Source organism: Gopherus flavomarginatus, chromosome 7, assembly GCF_025201925.1.
Source record: "Gopherus flavomarginatus isolate rGopFla2 chromosome 7, rGopFla2.mat.asm, whole genome shotgun sequence".
NCBI classification, from domain to species: Eukaryota; Metazoa; Chordata; order Testudines; family Testudinidae; genus Gopherus; species Gopherus flavomarginatus.
In genome coordinates this window covers 31,046,000-31,070,441 of record NC_066623.1, presented here as the reverse complement: position 1 = coordinate 31,070,441, position 24,442 = coordinate 31,046,000, and the positions used below count along the sequence as shown (strand labels likewise).

Here is a 24,442-nt window from a genome sequence, read left to right as displayed (position 1 = left end):
TGTATTAATAACATCATCTGAACATTTTCATGAAAAGACTTACTGAATGGAAAGTGTCAGATCTCTGGATAGGTTTTCATCTTAAAGTTTTAAGTATATTCCCATTTCTCTTTTGTCTCTCTCCAATTTTCCAGGTAACATTATTTAAAGTCAGACACAAAATTAAAAGATGCTTTCTAAAATTATTCCATTGTGTTCTCTCAGGAACGGTACAACGATATATGCCTAGGAGCAAGTATTCCCTGCTCATGGTTTGAAACTGTTAGGAGGGCAGCAGACAACCTGATAGAAGGAGCTTCTCACCTGTGTGTCCCCCCACAGATACTGTTTATGGTATCTGGCTCTATGTATATCTAATACTACAGGTGCCAGCAGGGATGGAAGTGTCACACAGATTGACTAGCAACCAACCTCTAATAAAAAAGACAAAACTGACAGCAAGTGGTGTCTGATTCACCTTATTCTAGCTGCCAAACTACAAAAGCAACCAGAAATCATTTTAAGAAGTCTGTGTCTGATCTAAATAGTGACCCTTTTTACTCATACTCCATGCATTTATACTGCAGGCTATTTGATCTCTGAAGACACTTTGAAAGCAGATTTCATTTTTCAAGTAAAAAAAAAAATCACTTACATGCCTATTATCACTCCTATTAAATTTAAAGCAAAAGGGACAAATTCATTCTAGCTGTAACTCCATTTACACCCAATCAAGTTGAACCTAGGATAGAACTGACCCGAAGGGCATTTTAAAATCTATATTTTCGACATTTGTGTGGTTTACTTTTTCAATGTATCTGAACATGGATAGTGAAAAGGGCCTGAATCCATTTCTAATTCCATGTTTTATTGTTGGAGGGACATCAGCTTGATGCTGTCAAATTTGGGTTCACACAGAGGTAGACAATGTTTAAATTTAAAACTTTTTTTTCATTTAAATTACACCAAAACATTTCAAGGCAAAATCCTACACTCCTGACTGAGGCCCTCACTCTCACTGATTATTTTGCCTTAAAAGGAGGGATGTAGTCCCCTGATTTTTAAAAGGTATTTAGGAGTTGTTGCACTCATCACTGATTTAGGAGTTAAAAATCTCATATTCAAAAGAGATTTAAGCTTTTAATCCCATTGACAGTGGATGGAATTTACACCCCTAACTCAGTTAAGCATTGCAATGCTGCGTGCAGTGATGCCTAAATACTTTTTAAAATCTGGGTGTTAAAGATTTACTCATTTTCTTTAGTGTTATACTTTAGCAACTGTTTGTCTTTCACAGAATAATGACATGTGGACATAACCGTCAGCATCCCTCTACATCTGCTATAACTAAATCTTTTCTTCTAATTAACACTGAATTGCATATTTTGAATATTTGAATATTACATTGAATATTTTCTTTTAAAAAAATGTGATGTTCCCTTTTAAAATCTCCCATTGAATTTCTTCATGTGACAATTTCTTGTCACAAATAGTTTCTAACAAGCTTTTTACTTGTTCTCACTTTTTTTTTTTAAACATTCTCTGCACACAAGGACAAGGGAATCAGGAGGTATTTAAACTTTTTTAGTCCCATCAATTTTTGCCGTGATGACTGACTTTCATTTGGTTCATCATGACACTAGGAATATCTGGGAAAAATTAGTCACTTAAAATTGTGTCTTCCTAGCTCAATAATACTAGCAATATTAGTGTCACAGTAACTGCACATTTACAGGGGGAAGTGTCCACACTACACTTGGTATTAAGTCATCGGAGCTCCATGACTACAAAATTAAAGTGACACTGTTCATCTAAAATTATATTGTGCAAGTAAACTAATGTCCTTAACAATGCTGCTAGTGACACCCTTGTTACACCAAAACAAAATTTAAATCCAATTTCCTCATCACCCTTTTTCCTCTTTGATTTTCAGTGACCAAGCTCAGAAAAACGCACATAAGAGAATAAAGTCACTTTTAGTTCATTTATAGTTTGTTTCACAGTTGATTTCTTTACACTGCAATGTAGCTTTTTCAAACACTGCAGGGAAGCATTTACTTTTATTAGATTTTTTTTATTGCATTCATTACATTTTTAAATTAAATGTGTAAACTTGTCTACTCATCTTTTTTTCCCTCCAAAGTTGAGATCAAAATCTAAAGGGATATGTTTGGCTTACTCAGGCTTTTGTACGAAATGTTTTAACTTGCTGTGTTTACAAGTAGTGCTTAATTAGTGTAGTTGAAAGAGATTAGTGAAAAAGAAAATGGCTTTTCCCATTTGTTCCCTCTGGGCAATGGTGTCACTCACTAGAATCACTTTGAGTATTTTCCCTGTATAGTCAATTTCTCTTGTTTGTACCATTCTTTCACACTGTAAACAAACTCTCTTTAAAAAAAGATAAATATATTAAATCCAAAAAGCAGCACAGGGAGTCAGCATCAAATGTACTTCAAATTTATTTTTTAGTTTAGGTTTACTAGATTTAATTTAAGTTGACATTGTTATAGTAATTGTCATAGCAGTTCATATTGGGCATCATTTCAAGTACCACAGTTGTAGTACGTTACATAGAACAGCAATAATTTAGATGAGATGGTGGATTTTATCCCTTCTTAAAGAATTTCATAAGTTATTTGAAGTTACTTTTTTTCTGCTTTCTCCAAACAGAAGGAAATTTCAATTAAATTTGAAACATCCACCTGTCCAAATGACAGCTGCAAGCCAACATCAAAACTCAAATTTTTTACAGAAAACACTAGCTAAAAAATGGCTTCAGCCGTCGCACAGTATCCTATCTGTATTTCTAGAGTCTCAAGCACCATGGTTTTTATAGTAGACCTCAGATTATCTACACATTTTGTAGAAAGCCACCTTGCATACTTATGCAGATCACCTCTAAAAGTTATTGTAGCCAGAACTTTCAGAAATTGTTTAGCCACATCAAGAATCATTAAAACAATTCTGATACATCAGCCCAAAGAAACAGTGGCTGTGATCTCTACGTTGTAATCCCTGCTTTCTTTTGCCAGTTTTAGTCTTTCAAGTACTTAGGTTAATAGCAGTCAGATGGATTGCGGAAGCAGTGTGTTCCATCCTTGTCGACTCTAGTGAGCAGTTTGCAACACTCCACATTTTCCATCTTTTCAAGGACAAAGTCTAGGTGGCTTGTTTGTTTTTGATTTAGGGATTTGGTGGAAGGAAGGTGTTTTTATTTTGTTTTAAATGAAAACAGAGGTTCTTCTTTATTGGTCACACAGGTCAATTCTTACATCTCTTACGTGGGATGTTGTTTTGATAGAGGATATCTTAAGGCCAAATATGCATGTGCATGTGCATCTGAAAGGCATATACCTCTGAATACAATGTACCTCTGAATGTACCTCTGAATACACCTCTGAATACAATGGGATGCACGCAGACATCCGTATTTGGACCTTAACATTGAGTGCAATTTTTATGAATAAGCCTAGCTTATTCATAAATTACAATAAAAGTACTTGCTTATCCACACGCCTTTTCAACTGACTGCAACAAACCCTGTCTTCATGATGTAGTACTCATCCTAGTAGGTCTGCTGCAATTTAGCTTGTATTTCTGATTTAGATTTGTTTTTTGATCATTCACCATACTCAAAACCAATTCAGTAATATTCATCTACAGATTATATATATAAATAATGTGCTCAAAACCAGGGCCTCTGCGTGCACGTACAAGTAACCTTCAAACCTCCAATATGCAACCGAAATTGACTTTCAGAGTCATTAGATCCCCATCTAAAACCACTTCTGACTTCTTCCTTACTGGATCTCTTTCACACTCTCATACACACAAAGAACTGACTGCACATTTGAAACTTACACGGAGTGCTGAAAGGTAAAATATTTGGACTCTGATGGATCAATGGAGAAATGATTTCTGGAAATGATGGACTCCTACTGTACCTACACTGCCTCTAGTGCTAAAATGTTCAAACTGAGGGATTGTTAGTCAATTTGCCCTCTGCAGAGTTCAATATCCCTTGCATTCTAATTCAATAACTCTCTCTTATAATTTGGATGCAAACCATTCAGCTTTACAAATCAAAATCTTGAACTTCACCTGGAAATAAAAGGAGCCATTGCTGCCTTGGGAGGACAAGTTCCACCTTTAAGTAAGTGGTAAGTAGATACTTTTCAGAAGAGCATAAGAATTTATAATGCTAGGGATTAATGGAAAATACATGACATAATGTTACCCCTTTTGACCCTAGCACCTACCCAAAAGTTCGGGTCTAGCAGGTTGTTCTAGTAAGGGGTAGAAATAGGTGGTAATCAGGTATTTCTCTGATGCAGTTTTGTTTATCTACAACGTCCTGCGTCTCAAAGTAGCTTAATTTGCTCACACCACCAAGAGCACTCTTTCGGCCTGCATCCCACCCGAAAACCTCTTCCCAGGCTTCTTGCAAAGCTATACACCAACAAGGCTGGGCCCAGGATACCTGGGGGATCAACCCCCAACCTTGTCGTAGTTACAAGGACTCTGTCACACAGGAGAGTGGAAGGGGAGCCCTTGACGTCAGGCAGGCCTCTGGGTAAAGGAAGTGGGAGCGAAGAGTCAGATACTTTCGCTAGCCCATTTCATCGAGGTAGTGTATAAGCCAGGAAAGTTCCCCACAATAGCGGGACCATTCCCCCACTTACACTGGTAACCTCAGTCTAAACCTGGGTAGGTTCACATACCCCTTTTGTCTTAGGTGGAAGCTTGTGATTAATTCATCTTTACAGCTAAATTAAGTGAAGGGTGCATTCACATCCATCAGTCTCAACAAAGTTTGTGACCCATGCAGCCACTTTCCCAGCCTAACAACAAACAAGATACAAATGCAGGGCCATATTCTGCAACTTTTACTCCCTACACGTAGTACTATTCAAATCAATGGGACTATCCATGAGAGTAAACACAGAAAGCACTACAGAATCTGTCCCTAAATTCAATCATAGATCAGCAGCAGTAAACCATTGGCTTAAAACCATTGGCTCTGCCCCCAAAGCATTCCCAGGCCATGGAGCTGTGCATCTCCCGCACTTAGGTTAGCATTCCCAGTGACTATGGCCCTTTGCATGCAGCATTCACCAGATTGGGGCAAGAGATTGATGTTCCCACTGTAAAGAGCCATTGACAAAAGATGAACTTTTCATCTTCCTTCCAGACACAGAGCCAAAAAAGCAGCTAGTTCCATGGATTCATAGAGTTTGAGACCAAGAGAGACTTCTAGATCAAGTCTGACTTTCTATATATCACAGACCATTACATTTCACCCAGTTAACCCTGTATTTAGCCTAATAACTTGTGTTTGACTGAAGCCTATTTTCCAGAAAGCACCCCATCTCGATTAGAAGACATCAAGAGACAGAGTCCATCACTTCCAACCCATCACTGCTAAAGAATTGTGCCTAGTTACTCATTTGAATTTGCCTGGGTTCAGTTTCCAGCCACTGTTTTTTCTTAGCCCCTCTCCACTAGATAAAGAGTCCTTTAGTAGCCAATGTTTCCTTCCTGTGAAGGTATTTATACACTGTAGCCAAGTCACCTCTCAGTCTCCTTTCTGACAAGAAGGATAATGTCCTAATGCTCTGAAAAGCAAGAGATCTCTGAAACTCAGCAGAAGAAATGCTGAAGGGGCTGCAGGTAAAAACATTTTATATAAGCTATTCTGACAACCAACTTTAAGCAGGTACTTTCATTTTAAATTAATAGAAACACTTTTCTGCGAGGTAGATTTTCCCCTTAAAATACAAGTATTCAGTAACTCACTTCAACACAAAAAGGGTTAACATATAAACAGGACAGTGGCTAAGGCCCAAATCCTGCTGGCAATATTCAGGGTTGTGCTCTTCCTGTCTGTAACAAGCCCACTTGTGTTACAAGGGTGAACATGATTTAGCCCCTGTATTTGAAACTTGAAAACCAGTTTGCCAAAAGACCACCAAGAATGAATATTACAGATAGAGCTTTAGTAGAAAAAATGGAATAAAATGGGTTTGCATGAAAACCCATCTTTAAGGCATGCTGAAGACGTTTTAAAAAAAAATATTAAAAATACTACTCACTATCAAGGTGTCATCTCGCCCCATTGAAATAACAGTCCTGTTCACTGTGCGTAGTAGCTGTACCATTAGTTCTTGAATGTGATGATAAGTTGATTCCTGTAAAATAAGATGAAGCAAATATTTACATGAACTCAATATTTTTTAAAACAGAAGAAAGATTCGGTTAGTAACTACTGACACTTCCAATAGTTGAATGACGTCCTTGAGTGAAGTATTGGACTAATCTTGCTTGCCTTGCTCACATGAGCAATCCCACTCATTTCAAAAGGAATACTCATTTCAGTAAGGCAAGCAGAATATGAGCCTTCTCTTGCCAACACCCCTCCCTAGTCTCACATTAGTTCCAGTCAATATGGTTGATTATCAGACTATCATAATGTCCTAGCAACAGGGAACATGTGTCCAGGAGAAAACTGAACTGTGGTACAAGCAGTTACAAATGCTAATAGCCACCAAGTTTGCTTTTAAAAAAGGTATGATTAAGGAGTAATTGTACAGTGAAGGAAAAATATATTTGTTTCCAGGTTTGCATCTCACAACCAGACCACCACCCACTGTAGTGGTAATCCTTCTTCATAAAGCACTTAAGCATTATGCTGAGAAACGCGGTTTTAAAAAAGACTATAATATGGAAGCTACTGCATGTATCCCTCACTAAGCCTACTCTGCTATTTAACCAAGAGACTTTTTGTCATGTCTCTAGGAATGCTTTGGGTTTTGTTTTGTTTTTTAAAACATCACTCTCTCAGAAATCACACAGATGAAATCTTAAGTCTTTCACTCAAGACTGTACCAGGGCAGGCTCCAGGCATCAGCGTAGGAAGCAGGTGCTTGGGACGGCCAATTCAAAGGTGCAGCATTCCGTCCAGTATTGGGGCGGCACGTCCGGGTCTTTGGCAGGAATTCGGTGGCGGTTCCCTTATTCCTTCTCTTCCTCTTTGAGCTGCTGCCAAATTGCCGCTGAAGAGGAAGAGAAGGAGTACTCACCGCTGAAGTGCCACAGAAGAAGCAGCGTGATGGAGCTGCCGCCAAAGTGCCACCACTCTTTTCTTTTTTTTGCCACTTGGGGCGGCAGAAAAGCAGGAGCCAGCCCTGGACAATACAACTGGCTTCACCTGCCAGCAGACCACATAAGCAGATTTTTCAGACTTATGTAACCCTGAGAAGTTCCCAAGTACATGAGCCAGACCTATTTTTCATTTAACAGAGCTGTGAGTCTGCAGTTCTTCACTCATACTCTTTACTATGTTCCATAGCTTCACATCTGTCATGGTAATCATTGGAATTTTACAAACTGAAGATGGTTGGTAGTAGTTTCCAGTGACACTTGCAAGTTTTTGTTTCTGAAATACAGTCAAATCATAGCAACAGCTAATACGTTTGTCTGTATTTTTATCACAAAACCTATTTGTATAGGATTTATAACCCTGCAATAAAAGAAATCAGCATGTAATATAATTGGGCAAGTTCTCAAACAAATGTTTTCCAAAACTTTAAAAACATTTCCTTTCCAAACAATTCAATATATTTACATCACAAAGTTTAGGGCAATATGATTCTGATGTTAATTTCACTGATTTTTCTGAGTTATTAGTCACTTAATACTAACTGAATATACATTTTGTGGATTTTTATACTTTACAAACTCATAATATCCTGCTGTACTATAATTATTTTGCTGCTATAGAGTTATTCCTCAGTTCATATTTTTGACACAATGGGAATTTTCTGTAATATATTTTATGAAACCTAGCATGCCTCAGTTTCCCTCTGTACATTGCATTGCTACCCATTGGGTGCAAAAGCATAACACTGCTACTGGAACAGTACAGGAGACAGGAGGTGTTTGCCCTTGGGTCACCTTGCTGTCTGATGAAATGAAGAGCTGTTAAAAAAAACTATCGGAAGCCAACCCAAATCAACAGAGGGTCCAGCATGACAAAAAGATGCCCCACTGACTGAACAATCCATACCTAAGAGCAGGAAACCCCAGTAGACAGGTCTTGTGACCTGAGCTAGAGAACAAGGTGTAAAGGTGACTGGAAAGAAAGGCTGCCCTTTTGGAGGGACACATGAACTCTGAATGGATGAATAAAAGGACAAGAGAGGGAGCCAGAGATGGAGTATATCATCATAGCTGGGCTGGCTCATCATGGCACTGGTTTCACCAGGATGGGTCATGGCTTGACTTCTGCCTCTCTATTCTAACATAACCTTCCATACTCCAGGTGACTAATAGATGGTTACATTGTTTTGAAAAGGCTGCCTGTATTTCTGTAAATATTCACTCAGAACATTGTACCCTGAGGGGGCACAATATAAGCCTTTTGCAGGACTCTGGCTTGGCAAGATTCGCTGCAAGGGGGCACTGAGACAGACAAGGATCGCTGGTGCCGAAGGCCCAGTCTCAGAGTTGCAGAGGCCATGGGCCTGCCCCTGTGGAACTGCGTGGGTCCTTGGGACACAGCGTATTAAAAGGGTCACTTCCAGGAGATTGGTTATAGGCTGGGGAATAAACCAGACTCTGTGGCAATATTTAGTACATGAAAAACAAACCTGAAGCTTTATTTTAAGCCATTGACTGAACTATTGAACGACTGTGCACAGGAGCAGATAACGGGAGTTTTGCAAGATAATTCTCCAGGTGAAGGAGGAGTGACTATGTGACCTTGGAGTGAGTTTGTTTGTTGGTTGTGTGCTTGCTGCTTGACTGAAGTATATAGTTGGTCTGTTTGTTTGCGGGGGTGGGGGAGGGAGAAGAGGAAAGAAATATGCTGAGCCTAGTGGCCTTTTAGGCAAGGGCTGAGAGCTTCTTAACGAGGTTTTGACCCCTATTCCCTTTAAGGACCATTAACCAGGGGACAGGCCAATTCAGGGAAAATAGGGGTTTAAAAACAGCTCGCTCCTAAGCTACCGGAGGAGCTAATGGCAGGAGCAGCTAACAGGGTTGTTTTGCACAGGAGTGTAGAGGGGGAGTCTGAGAGCCAGATACATCTCATTAATGTTCTGAACACTTAGGCCAATAAACATCCCCCCCAAAATAACAACCCTCCCCAAAAAAATCAAAACAAAAAACACTCAAGAAAAAAAGCTGCAGGAATAAAAAGAATGCAGGCAGAAGTCCAGCAGCAGAGTGAGGGCTATCCAGTATATTGCACTGAATGCAACATGTAGATTACCCACCTCGTGGGCAAATGGCATGCATGTGCTTTCACAGCAAGGAGTTCATGGCCATCAGACCAGGAGCATGACATGCCCCTCTCCCGCCACCCTCTGCCCCCCAGCATCTGTACTGGGACCAGTGCTGTTCAACAAATTCATAGGTTGTCTGGAAAATGGGGTGGACAGCGAAGTGGAAAAATGTGCAGATGATACAAAATTATTGAAGATAGTTAAGTCCAAATCAGACTGTGAGGAGTTACAAAGGAGTCTCACAAAACTGAGTGACTGGGCAACAAAATGGCAGATGAAATTCAATGTTGATAAATGCAAAGTAATGCATGTTGGAAAACATAATCCCAACTATACATACAAAATTATGGAATCCAAATTAGGTGTCACCATTCGAGAAAGCGATCTTGGAATCATCATCTACAGTTCTCTGAAAATATCTGCTCAATGTGCAGTGGCAGTCAAAAGGTAACAGAATGTTAGAAACTATTAGGAAAGGGATAGAAAATAAGACAGAAAATATCCTACTGCCAGTATATAAATCCATGGTATGCCCACACCTTGAATACTGAATGCAGTTCTGGTCACCTCATCTCAATAAATCAGAGGGGTAGCCATGTTAGTCTGCATCTGTAAAAGCAGCAAAGAGTCCGGTAGTACCTTATAGACTAACAGATGTATTGGAGCATGAGCTTTCGTGGGTGAATACCCGCTTCGTCGGATGCATGCCTCTGACAAAGTGGGTATTCACCCACGAAAGCTCATGCTCCAATACATCTGTTAGTCTATAACGTGCCACAAGACTTTGCTGCTTTTACATCTCAATAAAATTATATTGGAAATGGAAAAGGTACAGAGGAAGGCAACAAAAATGATTAGGGGTATGGAACAGCTTCCATACAAGGAGAGACTAAAAAGACTGGGACTTTTCAACTTGGAAAAGACACCACTGAGGGAAGATATGATAGAAGTCTATAAAACCATGAATGGTGTAGAGAAAGTGAATAAGGAAGTGTTAATTTATCCCATCACATAACACAAGAACCAGAGGTCACCCAATGAAATTAATGGGCTGCAGGTTTAACACAAACCTAAGGAAGAAATTCTTCACACAATGCACAGTCAATCTGTGGAATTTGTTGCCAGGGGATGTTGTGAAGGCCAAAACTATAACAGGGTTAAAAAAAGAATTAGATAAGTTCATGGAAGATAGGTACATCAATGGGTATTAGCTAAGATGGTCAGGGATGCAACCCATGCTCTGGGTATCCCTAGCCTCTGACTGCCAGAAGTTGGGAGTGGATGACAAGAGATGAATCAGTCGAGAAATTGCCCTCGTCTGTTCATTCTCTCTGAAGTATCTGGCATTGGCCACTGTCTGAAGACAGGATACTGAACTAGATGGACCACTGGTATGACCCAATATGGCCATTCATATGTTCTTAACTCCATGTCACTTGTTCATCAATATGCCTGCCACCTCTACAAGAGCAGAGTTACCAGATGTGTATTCCAATTGTTGGCTTATCAACTCCAATATTTATAATGCTCTTCAGGGTTTCATTTATAAAACGTCATTAATTTTTATTGGTATGCAAATTATATACACAAAGTATAAGTAGCTGTCTTCGTTTTTTCTACCATTACTATTTTGGCTAGTTTTGCAAGCCTAAAACGTAATGAATTGTTTGAAACACAACTCTAATAAAATGGAATAGTTTTTTGTTGGATTAACAGGATGAAGTGAGTTATTTTTACTATCCCAAGATTAACATACCAAGTACTCTTCCTCCCTATGCTATACTAATAAATTTCAGAACCTTGGGATGGATGACAGATTCTTAACTATCATCTGATGGTCATACCCTTGCAGTTAATGAATCTGCCCATTTTTTCAGCACCTCAGGCATATTGCTAGAATGAAAGTTATCCTCTCAAATATTTCATTATATTTATTAAATCCATACCTCTAGTTTCTATATGCTACTAAACATTATTTATGGACTCAGCCTATCCCTCTAAGAGTTCACATTATTGAACATGCTGCTAGGGTTCCAACATCCATGCACACAGTTCCCCCATTATCGAGTTACTATATAATTAATGACTTATATTCCCACTCATTTTATTAGGCCTGGAGAAGTTATTCATTGGGTATAAAATTAATGCAAATTTACCCAGTTAGTTCACAAACTGATCTTGACATCTATAAATATAATTATTGTAAGTATTTGCTGAACAGCCTGGACAACTGTTTGTGAGTAAGTGAGGTATTTGAGAAGTATTTGCTTAGACTTGCAGTTTGGAAGACAAGATCTCTTCTAGTTTGAGCATGTGTCAATTCTCATTGTGAATGCAATGGGATTAGTGGTCTCAATTTAGTAGTGGTAGATATTTATTTTTCAGTTCTCTGGCAGTTCGGGGAGCAGGGAGATGGAAGCAGTTCAACCCACACTGAATTTGAAAATTGCAAAAAAATTCAGTGAACAAAAAGACATCCATTCTGGTTTTAACAAACAGACTCAAAATGGACTTTTCTGGCTGGTGGCAGACTCTCTTCTAACTTTTAAAATATCAGGCAGAACGCTTGAAAGTGGGAGGCTATGGGATATTCTGGCACAGGTCTCTCTCAATTATTGGACTAAAAATTATATGGGAGTCCTCCAACTCTCAAAACTATTCGACAGATTCATGAACAGCATCAGGTCGACCGAAACTGCAGTTTTGGGTTAATCAACTATTCATCTGACAAATTTCACCTACCATTATCCACTGCCATGATCCATTATCCATGCATTTCCTATAGTATGATTATAACTATATCTCCCCTTTAATAATATCCAAAACTAGGGGTGCTAGAAATAAAGTTTGAAACATTGCAGTGTAGAAGTTTGCAATGGCCTGTATTCAGTCAGCATACACTCACATATGGTGGAAAAGTTTGTAAAGTCAAACCCTTACAAGTTAGGAAATGTCAGAACTTGGGTTGCCTGTGGAACCTTAATCAACCCCTTTTGCATATGCAATATGATTCAGTCTGTAATTGCTTGGCTATATACTATTTCTTCCACAGGATCCCCTGCCTCAAGATGCTGCTCACCAAATGAGCAGCTGTTCAATATAGTTTTATTCTCATTGCTCCCTGTGTGGCCACAGGACTTATTTACTGCTCAGTATTCAAACCCTGCTGTGCGGAGGCAATTAACACATTCCTCATGGGCTGTTCTAGGACTGTCACCAGATACAATAGCGAGTGCTTCACAGACAATAATGAATTTATTTTCACAATACCTCTGTGAGATGAGATGGTGGTACTATCCCCATTTTACAGCTGAGGAACTGACGCATAGAGAGAACAAGTTCATAGGTAGCCACTAAGATTAAGTGCCCAATTTGAGATGCCTGGTGCCTGATTTTTCAGATATTTATCATTATATAGCACTTTATATGGTCAAAGCACAGCACACATGGACTTCAGCTTCAACTGTGCTTAGCACTTCTGAAAACCAGACCCCAGGGTATCAAGACAGGCACCCAGAAACTGTGGAACACACAACTGGTGACTCCTGTTAAAAGTCTGGTTTCAGTAACTAACTTAGCGTCACATACAAACTCTGTGGCAGAAGCAGGAATAGAATCCAGTACTCCAGGCCAGCATTCAACTGCCTTAACCATGATACTATTCTTTTTTATCCTGCAATCTTCTGCCATCCAATTTCAGCAACAAATGAGTCAGGGGTAATAGAGACAATAACTTCCTTCACTACAGACCCAGATTCATCCCAGAGCTGATCTAGCCTGTACATTAAAGGAGGCAGAAGTCTTGGAAAAAAAGTATGCAATCATGGAACCAAAGACTAGGTTTGCCAAAAATAAGGAACAGTTTTCTTAACACCCCACTCCACTCCTCCTCCTGATATTATCAATCAATAAATAATAATAATTAATAATCCTACATTCGCCAGGATATTTCTTGCTGCTTTTTTGCAGCACTCAGCAACTCTCAATCTTGCTGTACAGAGATGAAGAAATAAGGTACTGTTGGCATCCCTTCTAAAGACTACCATAACAGACATGCACAAGGGGGCTAAATTAAGGTTGCACAGGCAACCTTAATTCTGGCATTTCCTAACTTTTGGGGCTTGCCTCTGAAACTTTAATAATGTTCTCTTAATGTAGGGTTTTTTGGGTGTGGAACTACTATTTAAGTTCATCACATGTTCTACAATGACTGATAATGACATAATAGCATGACACTTCCTGTGATATGGAAGTAGAGCAGAAAATGTATACGTATGCATATCTGAAAGAAAACTTATTACATAATATTGAAATTGTGCTATATATGTCTAAATGACAAAGTGCATTGTACTAAAGTGAGCATAATTGTTTTGCTCCAGACCTGAAGTACAATTATTAAAATAATTGTGATAAGCTTTTCATATTATAAATCAAAAACTTAATATATTTTTAGAAAACTCAAAAGAGTTGCTCTTATTGTCACACTCAGAATTTAGATGGTGCTCTTCTGCTCTTGATAAATGTGGCTAGCACTTGGTAACATACATACAGGTTACAAGAGTAGTGAGAATATATGCAGAGAGAGAATATATATGTTTGTCAGCCTTGTGATGAAAACATCTGCCAGCTACAGATGCTACTGTTTTCAGCAGCTCCTTTGTTTCAATGGAAGGCATCCTATTTATTTCTTTTACTTCAACACTCTGCATAATTACTAGCATTATTTTAATGTCAGACCTAAATTCCAGAAGATAATTAGCTTTTGATAATGTAGCCTCATGGCAAAATTTTCATATACCTCCAGATCATGCTCCTGATGAACGCTGTGGTATTTATACCCAAGTGCGATCTTCTTTTTCAATCCTTTCTGTAGATCAGTGGTTCTCAAATTGTAGGTTAAGTATCAGAGGGGTAGCCGTGTTAATCTGTATCTGTAAAAGCAGCAAAGAATCCTGTGGCACCTTATAGACTAACAGACATTTTGGAGCATGAGCTTTCGTGGTTGAATACCCACTTCGTCAGATGCATCTGATGAAGTGGGTATTCACCCATGAAAACTCATGCTCCAAAATGTCTGTTAGTCTATAAACTGTAGGTTGTGACCTTGTTTTAATGGGGTTGCCAGGGCTGGCATTAGACTTACTGGGGCCCAAGGCCGAAGCCCAAATATCAGCCCTGGGCAGCAGAGTTCAGGCTTCAGCTTCAGCCCTGGGCAGCAGGGTTGAAGCCCATGGGCTTTGGCTTTGGCCCCCTGCCCAGGATAGTGGGGCTCAGATTTCAGCTTTGGCCTCCCAGCCTGGGGCAGCAGGGCTCAAGCTTTTGTCCCCCTTCCTGGGGTAATGTAATAATTTTTGTTGTCGGAAGGGGGTCGCGGTGCAATGAAGTTTGAAAACCCCTGCTGTATGTATTTTCCTTCTCTGAACGTCCTCCAACATCTTCTGCCTGCTCATTGATGCCTAAACTCAGTTATTTACCCTTAGCCCCATAGGTCTTGCCTTGAAGCACACAACATTTGATATTACCATATGAAGGGAGAGAGCTGAGATTTAGCACTGGGTTTGTTTTTTTTTTTAACTGTTGTGTGTATTTACTGTTGAAGAAAAAAGTTATCCTTGTACACTGTGACTTACTAGACTGTGACATATAATTTTCCATGGTAAGATGTGCTGCTGGGTCAAGTTACTAAAGAGTGTATTAGTAAAGAATCAGGGAGGCAACTTGGAGTAAAAAAAAAATTAATTAAGCTGAAAAATCCCCTATTCCTTGCAATGCTCATTTATATCAGCTGAAAAGGAAAATAACCACTGAGCTAAGACATCTAACATTAACCCAGAGCATCAGTTACATGAAATAAAATAAATAACTCACAATGCAGATTCTAAGGCTCTTTCAAACTCTAGTTTTTATCAACACACTTTGCTTATCCACCAGTGTGTGTTATTACTTGGCTATAGAACAACACCTCACACCCAGCAGCTGGAAATGTCATCTCTGAGTTTTCTGATTGCTGAGCAGCTTTTTAACACTCCAGTGAAGGTGTGCAAAATTACTACCTCTTAAGATCATTGGCTGCATAACCACCCGTATCAGGCCTGAGAAATATCTGTTACTTTCTTAGAAAGTGTTCAATGTTACTTCATGAAATCTGCAGAGATGGTTTTCTTTTCACACAGAGAAGTCGTACCCTGTGTCGCTGCTGGAATTGCAGCTGGAATTGCAGCACTTCTAAGTAGTCTTCTGGTAAGAATTCTTGTCATGAAATTACACGGTGGAGTTCAAAACTGACAATTCTGCTGTAATTTTTATGTGTCATGCTGTCAGAGGTGTTTTATGCTTTGTTCCCTGTTAGAATTCAAGATGCTTATATTAATTGTAGTTCTCTTTAGTGCATTGATTACCACTATAATTTGAAAAAAAAAAGAGAGGCTTTTTTAGGCTTGAAAAACTTCACTCTTGAACTTTTACAAGAAAAAATTGCAGCATTAAATATTGAGAGCCCTGGAATCCTGATGTATTAGCACTGCTTCAAATGGCCAAGGAAATATGGGAACATTTAGGTCTATGGTGCATTAGCTCCCCTCTCCTGTAATCAGTTTCACTGCTGTCATTGCCTAGGTAGCAGACATTTTTTAATAATAGCATTATTACTAACATTTCTGCTGCTGTTTCTTCTTTAATGTCTTACACTTTTTGTATTCCTTTGATAGTCTTTCTAGGCATAGGTCACAGAATCATAGAATATCAGTGTTTGAACGGACCTCAGGAGTCATCTAGTCCAACCCCCGGCTCAAAGCAGGACCAATTCCCAACTAAATCATCCCAGCCAGTGCTTTGACAAGCCTGACCTTAAAAACCCTCTAAGGAAGGAGATTCCACCACCTCCCTAGGTAACCCATTCCAGTGCTTCACCACCCTTCTAGTGAAAAAGTTTTTCCTAATATCCAACCTAAACCTCCCCCACTGCAACTTGAGACCATTACTTCTTGTTATGTCATCTGCTGCCACTGAGAATAGTCTAGATTCATCCTCTTTGGAGCCCCCTTTCAGGTAATTGAACGCAGCTATCAAATCCCTCCTCATTCTTCTCTTCTGCAGACTAAACAATCCCAGTTCCCTCAGCCTCTCTTCATAAGTCATGTGCTCCAGCCCCCTAATCATTTTTGTTGCCCTCCGCTGGACTCTTTCCAATTTTTCCACATCCTTCTTGTAGTGTGGGGCCCAAAACTGGACACAGTACTCCAGATGAGGCCTCACCAATGTCGAATAGAGGGAAATGATTATGTCCCTTGATCTGCTGGCAGTGCCCCTACTTATACAGCCCAAAATGTCGTTAGCCTTCTTGGCAACAAGGGCACACCATCAACTCACATCCAGCTTCTCGTCCACTGTAACCCCTAGGTCCTTTTCTGCAGAACTGCTTCCTAGCCATTTGGTTCCTAGTCTGTAAGAGTGAATGGGATTCTTCCATCCTAAGTGCAGGACTCTGCAATTGTCCTTGTTGAACCTCATCAGGTTTCTTTTGACCCAATCCTCTAATTTGTCTAGGTCCCTCTGTATCCTATCCCTACCCTCCAGAGTATCTACCATTGCTCCCAGGTTAGTGTCATCTGTAAACTTGCTGAGAATGCAGTCCACGCCGTCCTCCAGATCATTAATGAAGATATTGAACAAAACCGGTCCCAGGACCAACCCTTGGGGCACTCCGCTTGAAACCAGCCGCCAACTAGACATGGAGCCATTGATCACCACCTGTTGAGCCCAGCGATCTAGCCAGCTTTCTATCCACCTTATAGTCTGATCATCCAGCCCATACTTCTTTAACTTGCTGGCAAGAATACTGTGGGAGACAGTATCAAAAGCTTTGCTAAAGTCTTCCTACTACGTGAGGATGTCATAGCACATATTTTCACACAACTCCTAACTCAACATTTTAATAATCTGATTTCATCTATTGCATTATTTTAATTATTTAGATATCATGGGGCACTAATCCGAATCGAAAAATGCCACCATCACACCTCTCTTGAACAAAACCACAGTTGTTCCAAAAGCTGCAGTATTACTGACTTACATGTCAATAACATGCCTCCCTGTTCATCCATATATATAGGCTGAAATTGTTTTGTAGTAATTTGTCTCATGCTTATTCCAGAAAAATGTAAGGAATTATTTTGTCAGTTCTCAAAAGGATTTTCAATCTATGAAATATTTTATTTTTAGCTTGTTATTGTATTCACTGTGCCATCCATGTTTTTACAGCTTAATTTCTTCTTGGGTGAATTATTATAATGCTTCACAAATTTACTTTCTGGTGGAAGTCTGAAAAAACTGAAATACTACAAAACTGATGATCACCATCTGATATGTAAGGAAATTTCCTATAATATCTTTGGGGAAAAAAAACTAAACTTTCTCCAAATCTTTGCATGCTGAAACCTCAGGACAGCTTTTTTTTTAAACGCCTGCTTTATTTTACTGCACTTGGGAATGCTTTCCTTGAGTCAAACCTGCAGTCCATTAAATTACAGGACTTTACAACTATTGACTCTCTTTTCTCAGAACTGTCTGAGGCAAATATTTCAGCAGAGGATTCTGTTTATTCCTAACCTGTAGGAATGTACAATTAGTTTTGGGGGTTTGGTTTGGTTTTGTTTATTTTCAAACAATGTGTTTGGAAGCACTTGGAAACAAAGGAATTGGCAGGCCACAACAAGGCATGTACTGTAAAAGGACATTTTAAAACTGAATTAAGTAGAGCTGAGGCCCTAGAAAGAAGAAATAGTTAAATATTTTATCATAGTTGTAGATATACTAATAGTGAACTGACACTAAATGGTTTGATAAAAACTATAGGGGAAAAGACTTGGAGTAAATTTTACTTGAAAAAAAATCAGTCACTGACAAAAAGAGTTAGCCACTAATTGACATTATAAATGCTTTCCTCGTTTCTTCCTCATGATTCCTTTCCTAAAGAAGGGAGCAGAACAAAATGCCCTCACAATCCAGTCTCTTCCCATTAATACATTTCAGTATGGGCTGCAGCATCATTGATACTACCTAGAATAATGCACAATAAGAGATTGCTTATTAAGGAGCGGCTGGTTATGACACCATAGTCAAGGCTTAGTTCCATTTTGCACTTAAACCAGGTTTGATGACTATGAAAATATAGCATATCCTTCGTGAATTTGCAATACTTATTCTGAGTACAAAATGAATTTTTTAGAGTTTGCAAGGAAATCTATTAGTGTTTGAGTTAAACAACTGGGTTCTGTGGAAAATGTAGAATTAGTCAACTATTTCTGTGATTAATCGGGGGGGGAGGGTAGCTCTCTTTTGTTGACTCCCAGTCAGCCAGTTAGCTATAGAATCCCTCTTGGTAGCTGTTCTCTACTTGCTTTACCTGTAAAGGGTTAAAAAGTCTCACTGCACGCATAGGTAAAGGGAAGTGAGTGGGCACCTGATGAAAAGAGTCAATGGGAGGGCTAGAACTTTTCAAAATTGGGAAAAAATCTTTCCCTTTGTCTGTGTCATTCTCCAAAGAGAGGGGACAGAGCAAAACAGGCTGAAGCTATGCTGTAAAAAGCTGTGAACCAGGTATGAAAATCACCAGATCATACCTAAAACTACTCCATTTGAAACCTCAGATACGAAAGTAGATCGGAAAATGGCTAGAAAGATGTGATTAAGTTTATCTCTTTTATTTCTGTAAAGCTTGTGGACTCCTCTGTGCTAACCCCCAAATGCTTTTGTTTTGCTTGTAACTATTAAAGTGGACCTCAAGAAAACCATTTTTGATGCTTAATTATTATATTTGCTTATTTTAAATCTAGCCCAATAGCCTAAGTTCCAGAGGTATTTTTTTTGTTTTTGTTTTAATAAAATTTATCTTTTTTAAGAACAGGATTGGGTTTTTGTGTGTGTGTGTCCTAAGAGGTTTGTACACATGTTGTTTAATTAGCTGGTGGCAGCAGCAGATTTCCTTTGTTTTCTTTATCAGCTCTCCTCCTCTCCCAGCATAGCTTCAGCCTGTTTTGCTCTGTCCCCTCTCTTTGGAGAATGACACAGACAAAGGGAAAGATTTTTTCCCAATTTTGAAAAGTTCTAGCCCTCCCATTGACTCTTTTCATCAGGTGCCCACTCACTTCCCTTTACCTATGCGTGCAGTGAGACTTTTTAACCCTTTACAGGTAAAGCAAGTAGAGAACAGCTACCAAGAGGAATTCTATAGCTAACTGGCTGACTGGGTGTCCACAAAAGAGAGCTACCCTCCTCCCCCGATTAATCACAGAAATAGTTGACTAATTCTACATTTTCCACAGAACCCAGTTGTTTAACTCAAACACTAAGATGATAGTTTATAATCAAGTTATGATTGTTACATCTAATTGTTATTTAAATAGGCCTTAGAATCTTGGTTCAACAGCCTGGGCAATTTGTAAATGAGGTCATTGTAGTAAATCAATCATCACCCTTCCTCTAGAGCAGTGGTGGGCAATATGCCGCCCGGTCAGGATAATCTGCTGACAGGCCACGAGATAATTTGTTTACATTGACTGTCCACAGGCACGGACACCTGCAGCTCCCAATGGCCACAGTTCGCCATTCCCGGCCAACGGCAGCTGCAGGAAACCAACCAATGGCTTCTCATGCAGATACTTCCAGCTATCAGTGTTATGCAATCTGTGACACAATTCACTTCTGTCCCAGGCCAAGATTGAATTCAAATCTACAGAGGTGAAATGTTTATTTACAAATTCACTTTATCATGTAACCCTGGAGTATTCATTAACTTGGTGGGTAATGCGTCTGATCCTTTGGGATTGGTAGAACTTCTTTTATGATGAACAAGATTTTCAGTAATCATAATATTTGACTTGGCTGTCTGGGAGGGAGTCCATAGGCTGGGTTGCTTTAAGAGAACTGTGTTTTGGCTTCTTGGTCACCAGGAAGATGTTGTAGAAGCTGCTTTGTCGCTGCCTTGGTGAATCTAAGTATTAGAATAACCACTGGTTTTGGGGATCATCTGCCCCATTCTATGCATTTTGCCCTGACTGAGCAACCTCACTGTGTCCCTCCAGCCACACAAGCATTATCTTATTTCTGCAAAATACTCCATTTTTTAGAATTTAAAATATATTGAAACTTTTCCAAGTTACAAAGGTGCAAGGAAATACGTTTTTGCTGACTTAACTCAGTTTGGTTCACAAGGTGATTTGGGGCACTAGCCTTTATAAGAGCATTATTAGTGATGTCTGACTTCACTTGCAGAATGGCTGCTATACTACAATTATTTCTTGGTTTAATTTTACTGCTTAACTCTGGGGTTCTAGGCCCTTTGCTCTAGGGGATCCAATGGTCCTCAGAAGCAAGCACTCAAGCTACCTATTTTATGCATATCCAAGAGTGTTCTGCCATCGGTCTGCTACATGCCTTGAGCAAATCACTTCAGTGCCTCAGTTTCCCCTCTCACCATTTTTGTCTAATTACCAGTATATTATATTTTTTTCTAAGCAGACACTCTCTTCTTATCTGTACAGTGCCTAGAACAATGGGGCCCTGATCCTGATGGGTCTCTAAGCACTAGTCTAATGCAAATAATGAGGAGGAGCTATTGCTATTCCAATAATAAGCAGATTTCCAATAGATTAAATAGGACATGTTCAAATCACCTATGCTAAGTTTTAACTTTATACCAGAATCACTTCAGCCTAAACTTGTACTCTGTCATGGAGACACTGAACAGGTACAGACATGCTGTTATTAAATATAATCAAGGCTACTTAATGTTAAGATGGACAGAGAGGATATGTATGAATTAAATGATGTGACTGTGCCCTGCCTGTCCCATAGAGATCGACAGCCATCCTACAGTAGCACGCTCCCAGGATTGCTTGCTCATCAGGCTAAAGAACCTAGCAGAAAAAAGCTGGCTGGCCCCTATTAAACCTATTTTCATTATTAGAAACATTAGTCTGTCACATGGTCCAGCCCATTCCTGGAACACACGCTGTTACCAAATTAGTACCCATATTACTGAGATTATACAATCCTAATCAATATTAATGAAGGTCTTACTCTACTGAGTAACAGCAGTGTGAACTGGACATTTCCAGAAGTCTGGAAAGACTCTGGCTGAGCCAAATCCTCATATACGTAACAAAGCGCCGTGCCCTCTCCACTAACAAGCCCTTTCTCAACTTGGTAAAACATTCTGTATCTGCTGCCTCATGGATGCCGAATGTTCATGCACATTCCTTTCCTTTGATCTTTACATTTTTCCTTTGTTGCGCTTTGCTATTGTTCTTTAAATTACTTATCTCCAATGTGATGTTTAGTAATAAAACAATGAACCAGCACTAAAACAATATCATAACCCACTTAGGCCTTAAAGTTAAAACTATTTAATATATTCACATTTTATTAAATTACAAACAATACCTTTGTACTTAATGTCACTTACCTAAACACATTGTAACACTCATCCTGTCTCTTTGATTAGCAATTACAGTGCCAGATGCCATGCTGGGGTAGGTATCTTGCCAACACTAGCATCTGGTTGTTTGGCAGACTTCCCAGTTAGGCTGGCACATCTGAAGTTTCCAGAGGGCATGTCACATGCTGATGTTGCTACTGAATTTCTTCAGAGTATTCTGAAAAGCCTTTTTCCCTAGCCACTCAATAAGTGTGTGCAAAGTTAGATCTATTTTTGGATAAGTCCTTCTAAAATGCCTCATAGGAAATCTCTAATTAGACACTTTACTCTTTAGAGAACATTAAAACACACTTACCTATATGTTAATTAGGTTACAGTCAGGGGCAGCTCTAGGCATTTTGCTGCCCCAAGCACAGCAGGCAGGCTGCCTTCGGCGGCTTGCCTGCAGAGGGTCTGCTGGTCCCGCGGACCCTCCGCAGGCACGCCTGCGGGAGGTCCGCCGAAGCCGCAGGACCAGCGGACCCTCCGCAGGCAAGCCGCCGAAGGCAGCCTGCCTGCCGCCCTCGCGGCGACCAGCAGAGCGCCCCCCGAGGCTTGCTGCCCCAAGCACGCACTTAGCGTGCTGGGGCCTGGAGCCATGTCTGGTTACAGTCCATAGAATCATAGAATGTGAGGGTTGGAAGGGACCTCAGGAGGTCATCTAGTCCAACCCCCTTCTCAAAGGGGAACCAATCCCCAAAAAGATTTTATGCCACAGATCCCTAAAAGCCCCCCTTGAGGACTGAACTTACAACCCTGGGTTTAACAGGCCAATGCTCAAACCACTGAGCTATCCCTCCCCCTACCGTAATCTGTGGTTTCCATGTTGTTGAAAGGGCCCTTGTTTGAGACATTTAAAACTAGACTAAATAGAGCATGAGATCAGCATGCAAAAGGCAACAATGCTGACTGGCAGAAGGATAGAATAGAACACTCAACTATTTTCAATTTCTAAACTGGATGGGTTGAACTGATTTTTTTTCCAAGTTTCAGCTTTTTAAAATTCTTTTCATTTAATGTAAACCAATATTTTATTTAAATTTAGACTTACTGGCTTAAATTTGAATTTATTTGCCCTTTATCTAAATTCTACGGGTAGTATAAGATTAATATTTTATATTATATGTGACATCCTCTCTCTGGGGATTAAACCCTGCATCTGGAAGCTGATGGATTTCATCTATTAAGTCTTTTTCTAGCCTACATTTTATCATTTAAATTATTTTAGTAATCTGTGTAAAGCGGGAAGCTGAGCTCATTGTAAGCTGCCACTGTTCACCTGAATTGGGGGAAAAAGCTAAATATATGACATGCAGCTCCCAGATGCAATACAGTACAGATATGTACAATTACTGCTGTACAATAGTGCACCTGATTTTATTATATGCCCACTTCTATCATGACTGTAGGAGGATATTGCTCCCAGGATAGGAGCTTTGAAATTGCTGCTGGAGTACAGCAACTGTTCGCTGGGGCCTAGAGGAAGCACGTCTGTCACGGCTGAACAGGGAAGACGGAATTAGAGAGAGGTGGTGATTTGTAACCTCAGCGCCAGACGTGTTTTACGCATGATAAACTGAACCAAAGTAGAGATTAAAAGAAAAAGTCAACCTGAAGTGATCTTTGAAGTCCCTCCCGGCCCCCTCGAGGCAAATGTGCCGTTGATCCAGTCTTTCCCAAGAAATACATTTACCCTCCCACCTGGTCCACCACAGTCCAAATACACATGGACATCTCTAAAAATGAAATAATATGGGAAAACATGATAGCATTACTCATGGCTAGTTATTTTATGGAAGTACACAACACTCTTTACCTTCAAGTTATACAATTTATAGTATGAAGTGACTCATCTCAAGTGTCCTCAAATTGCTTCCAGGTTAAGGACTAGACTGGATCTTTTCTTTTCCATTTCAAGTGTCAGAAAAAATATTCCCGGTTTTCATTTTGTTAAAAAAATTTTTTTTCAACTGTTAAATGAAAATTTTGTTTCTCATGTTTTGTTGTTTCTTCTCACTTTCCCCCCAACAACTTGTCCCGATGAAAAGGAGTTAAAGTGAGAGAAAATGGGTCAACCTCATTATTTGGAAAGAAAATTCCTAAAATTTTTAATTTCATGTTTTTCCTCTGAACATTTGAGTTGAAATTTCTCTGAAAAATTACTGATTTGACAATGATTTTTTTCCATAAAAATTGTTCTGGAAAAAAATTGTTCAACCACCAGAACAGGATATCTTCATCTGCCACTTCTTGTTTGGTCATTGGATGCTAAGAGGAAGACTAGCCTTCCTGAATTCTGTGTTTCAACTCAACGTCCCAAAGTTAAATGACACAGAAGAAGTGCCCTTTATTTTTATAAATTCAGTTTATTTTGGGCCGGCTTCCACACTCTTTCCTCAGGCCCCCATCAAAACTGCTGAGAGTTTTCTTAGAGTATAGACTCCACAACAGGCTGATATGGAGCATTTTAGGTATTAACCTCTTCTGTGACTCCTTCTTCTATCTTTTCCCCCTATGGTTTCGCTGATATGCCAGCATATAAAACAAATATTTGCAGATATGCTACAGACACTAGTGCCCCTGACACACCCAAGTAGTAGGGAAAATCATATCCCATCTAACTGGCTATCTGAGCACCTAGAATTTTTCAAGGCTAGTCTATATTTCTAGGGTACTTACCCGTCCCACCCATCCCGAGAATGCA

The 24,442-nt window shown here is 39.6% G+C and overlaps 1 protein-coding gene across 1 annotated transcript in view; it reads right to left on the bottom strand.

Annotated features, from left to right (window-relative positions):
- The window catches only part of DOCK2 (dedicator of cytokinesis 2), a 513,293-nt gene that overhangs the window by 288,374 nt on the left and 200,477 nt on the right, over positions 1-24,442 (bottom strand). The window contains exon 27 of the mRNA XM_050962509.1: positions 6,072-6,167. Coding sequence (XP_050818466.1) covers positions 6,072-6,167 — 96 coding nt within the window. The remainder of the gene's footprint in view (positions 1-6,071; positions 6,168-24,442) is intronic.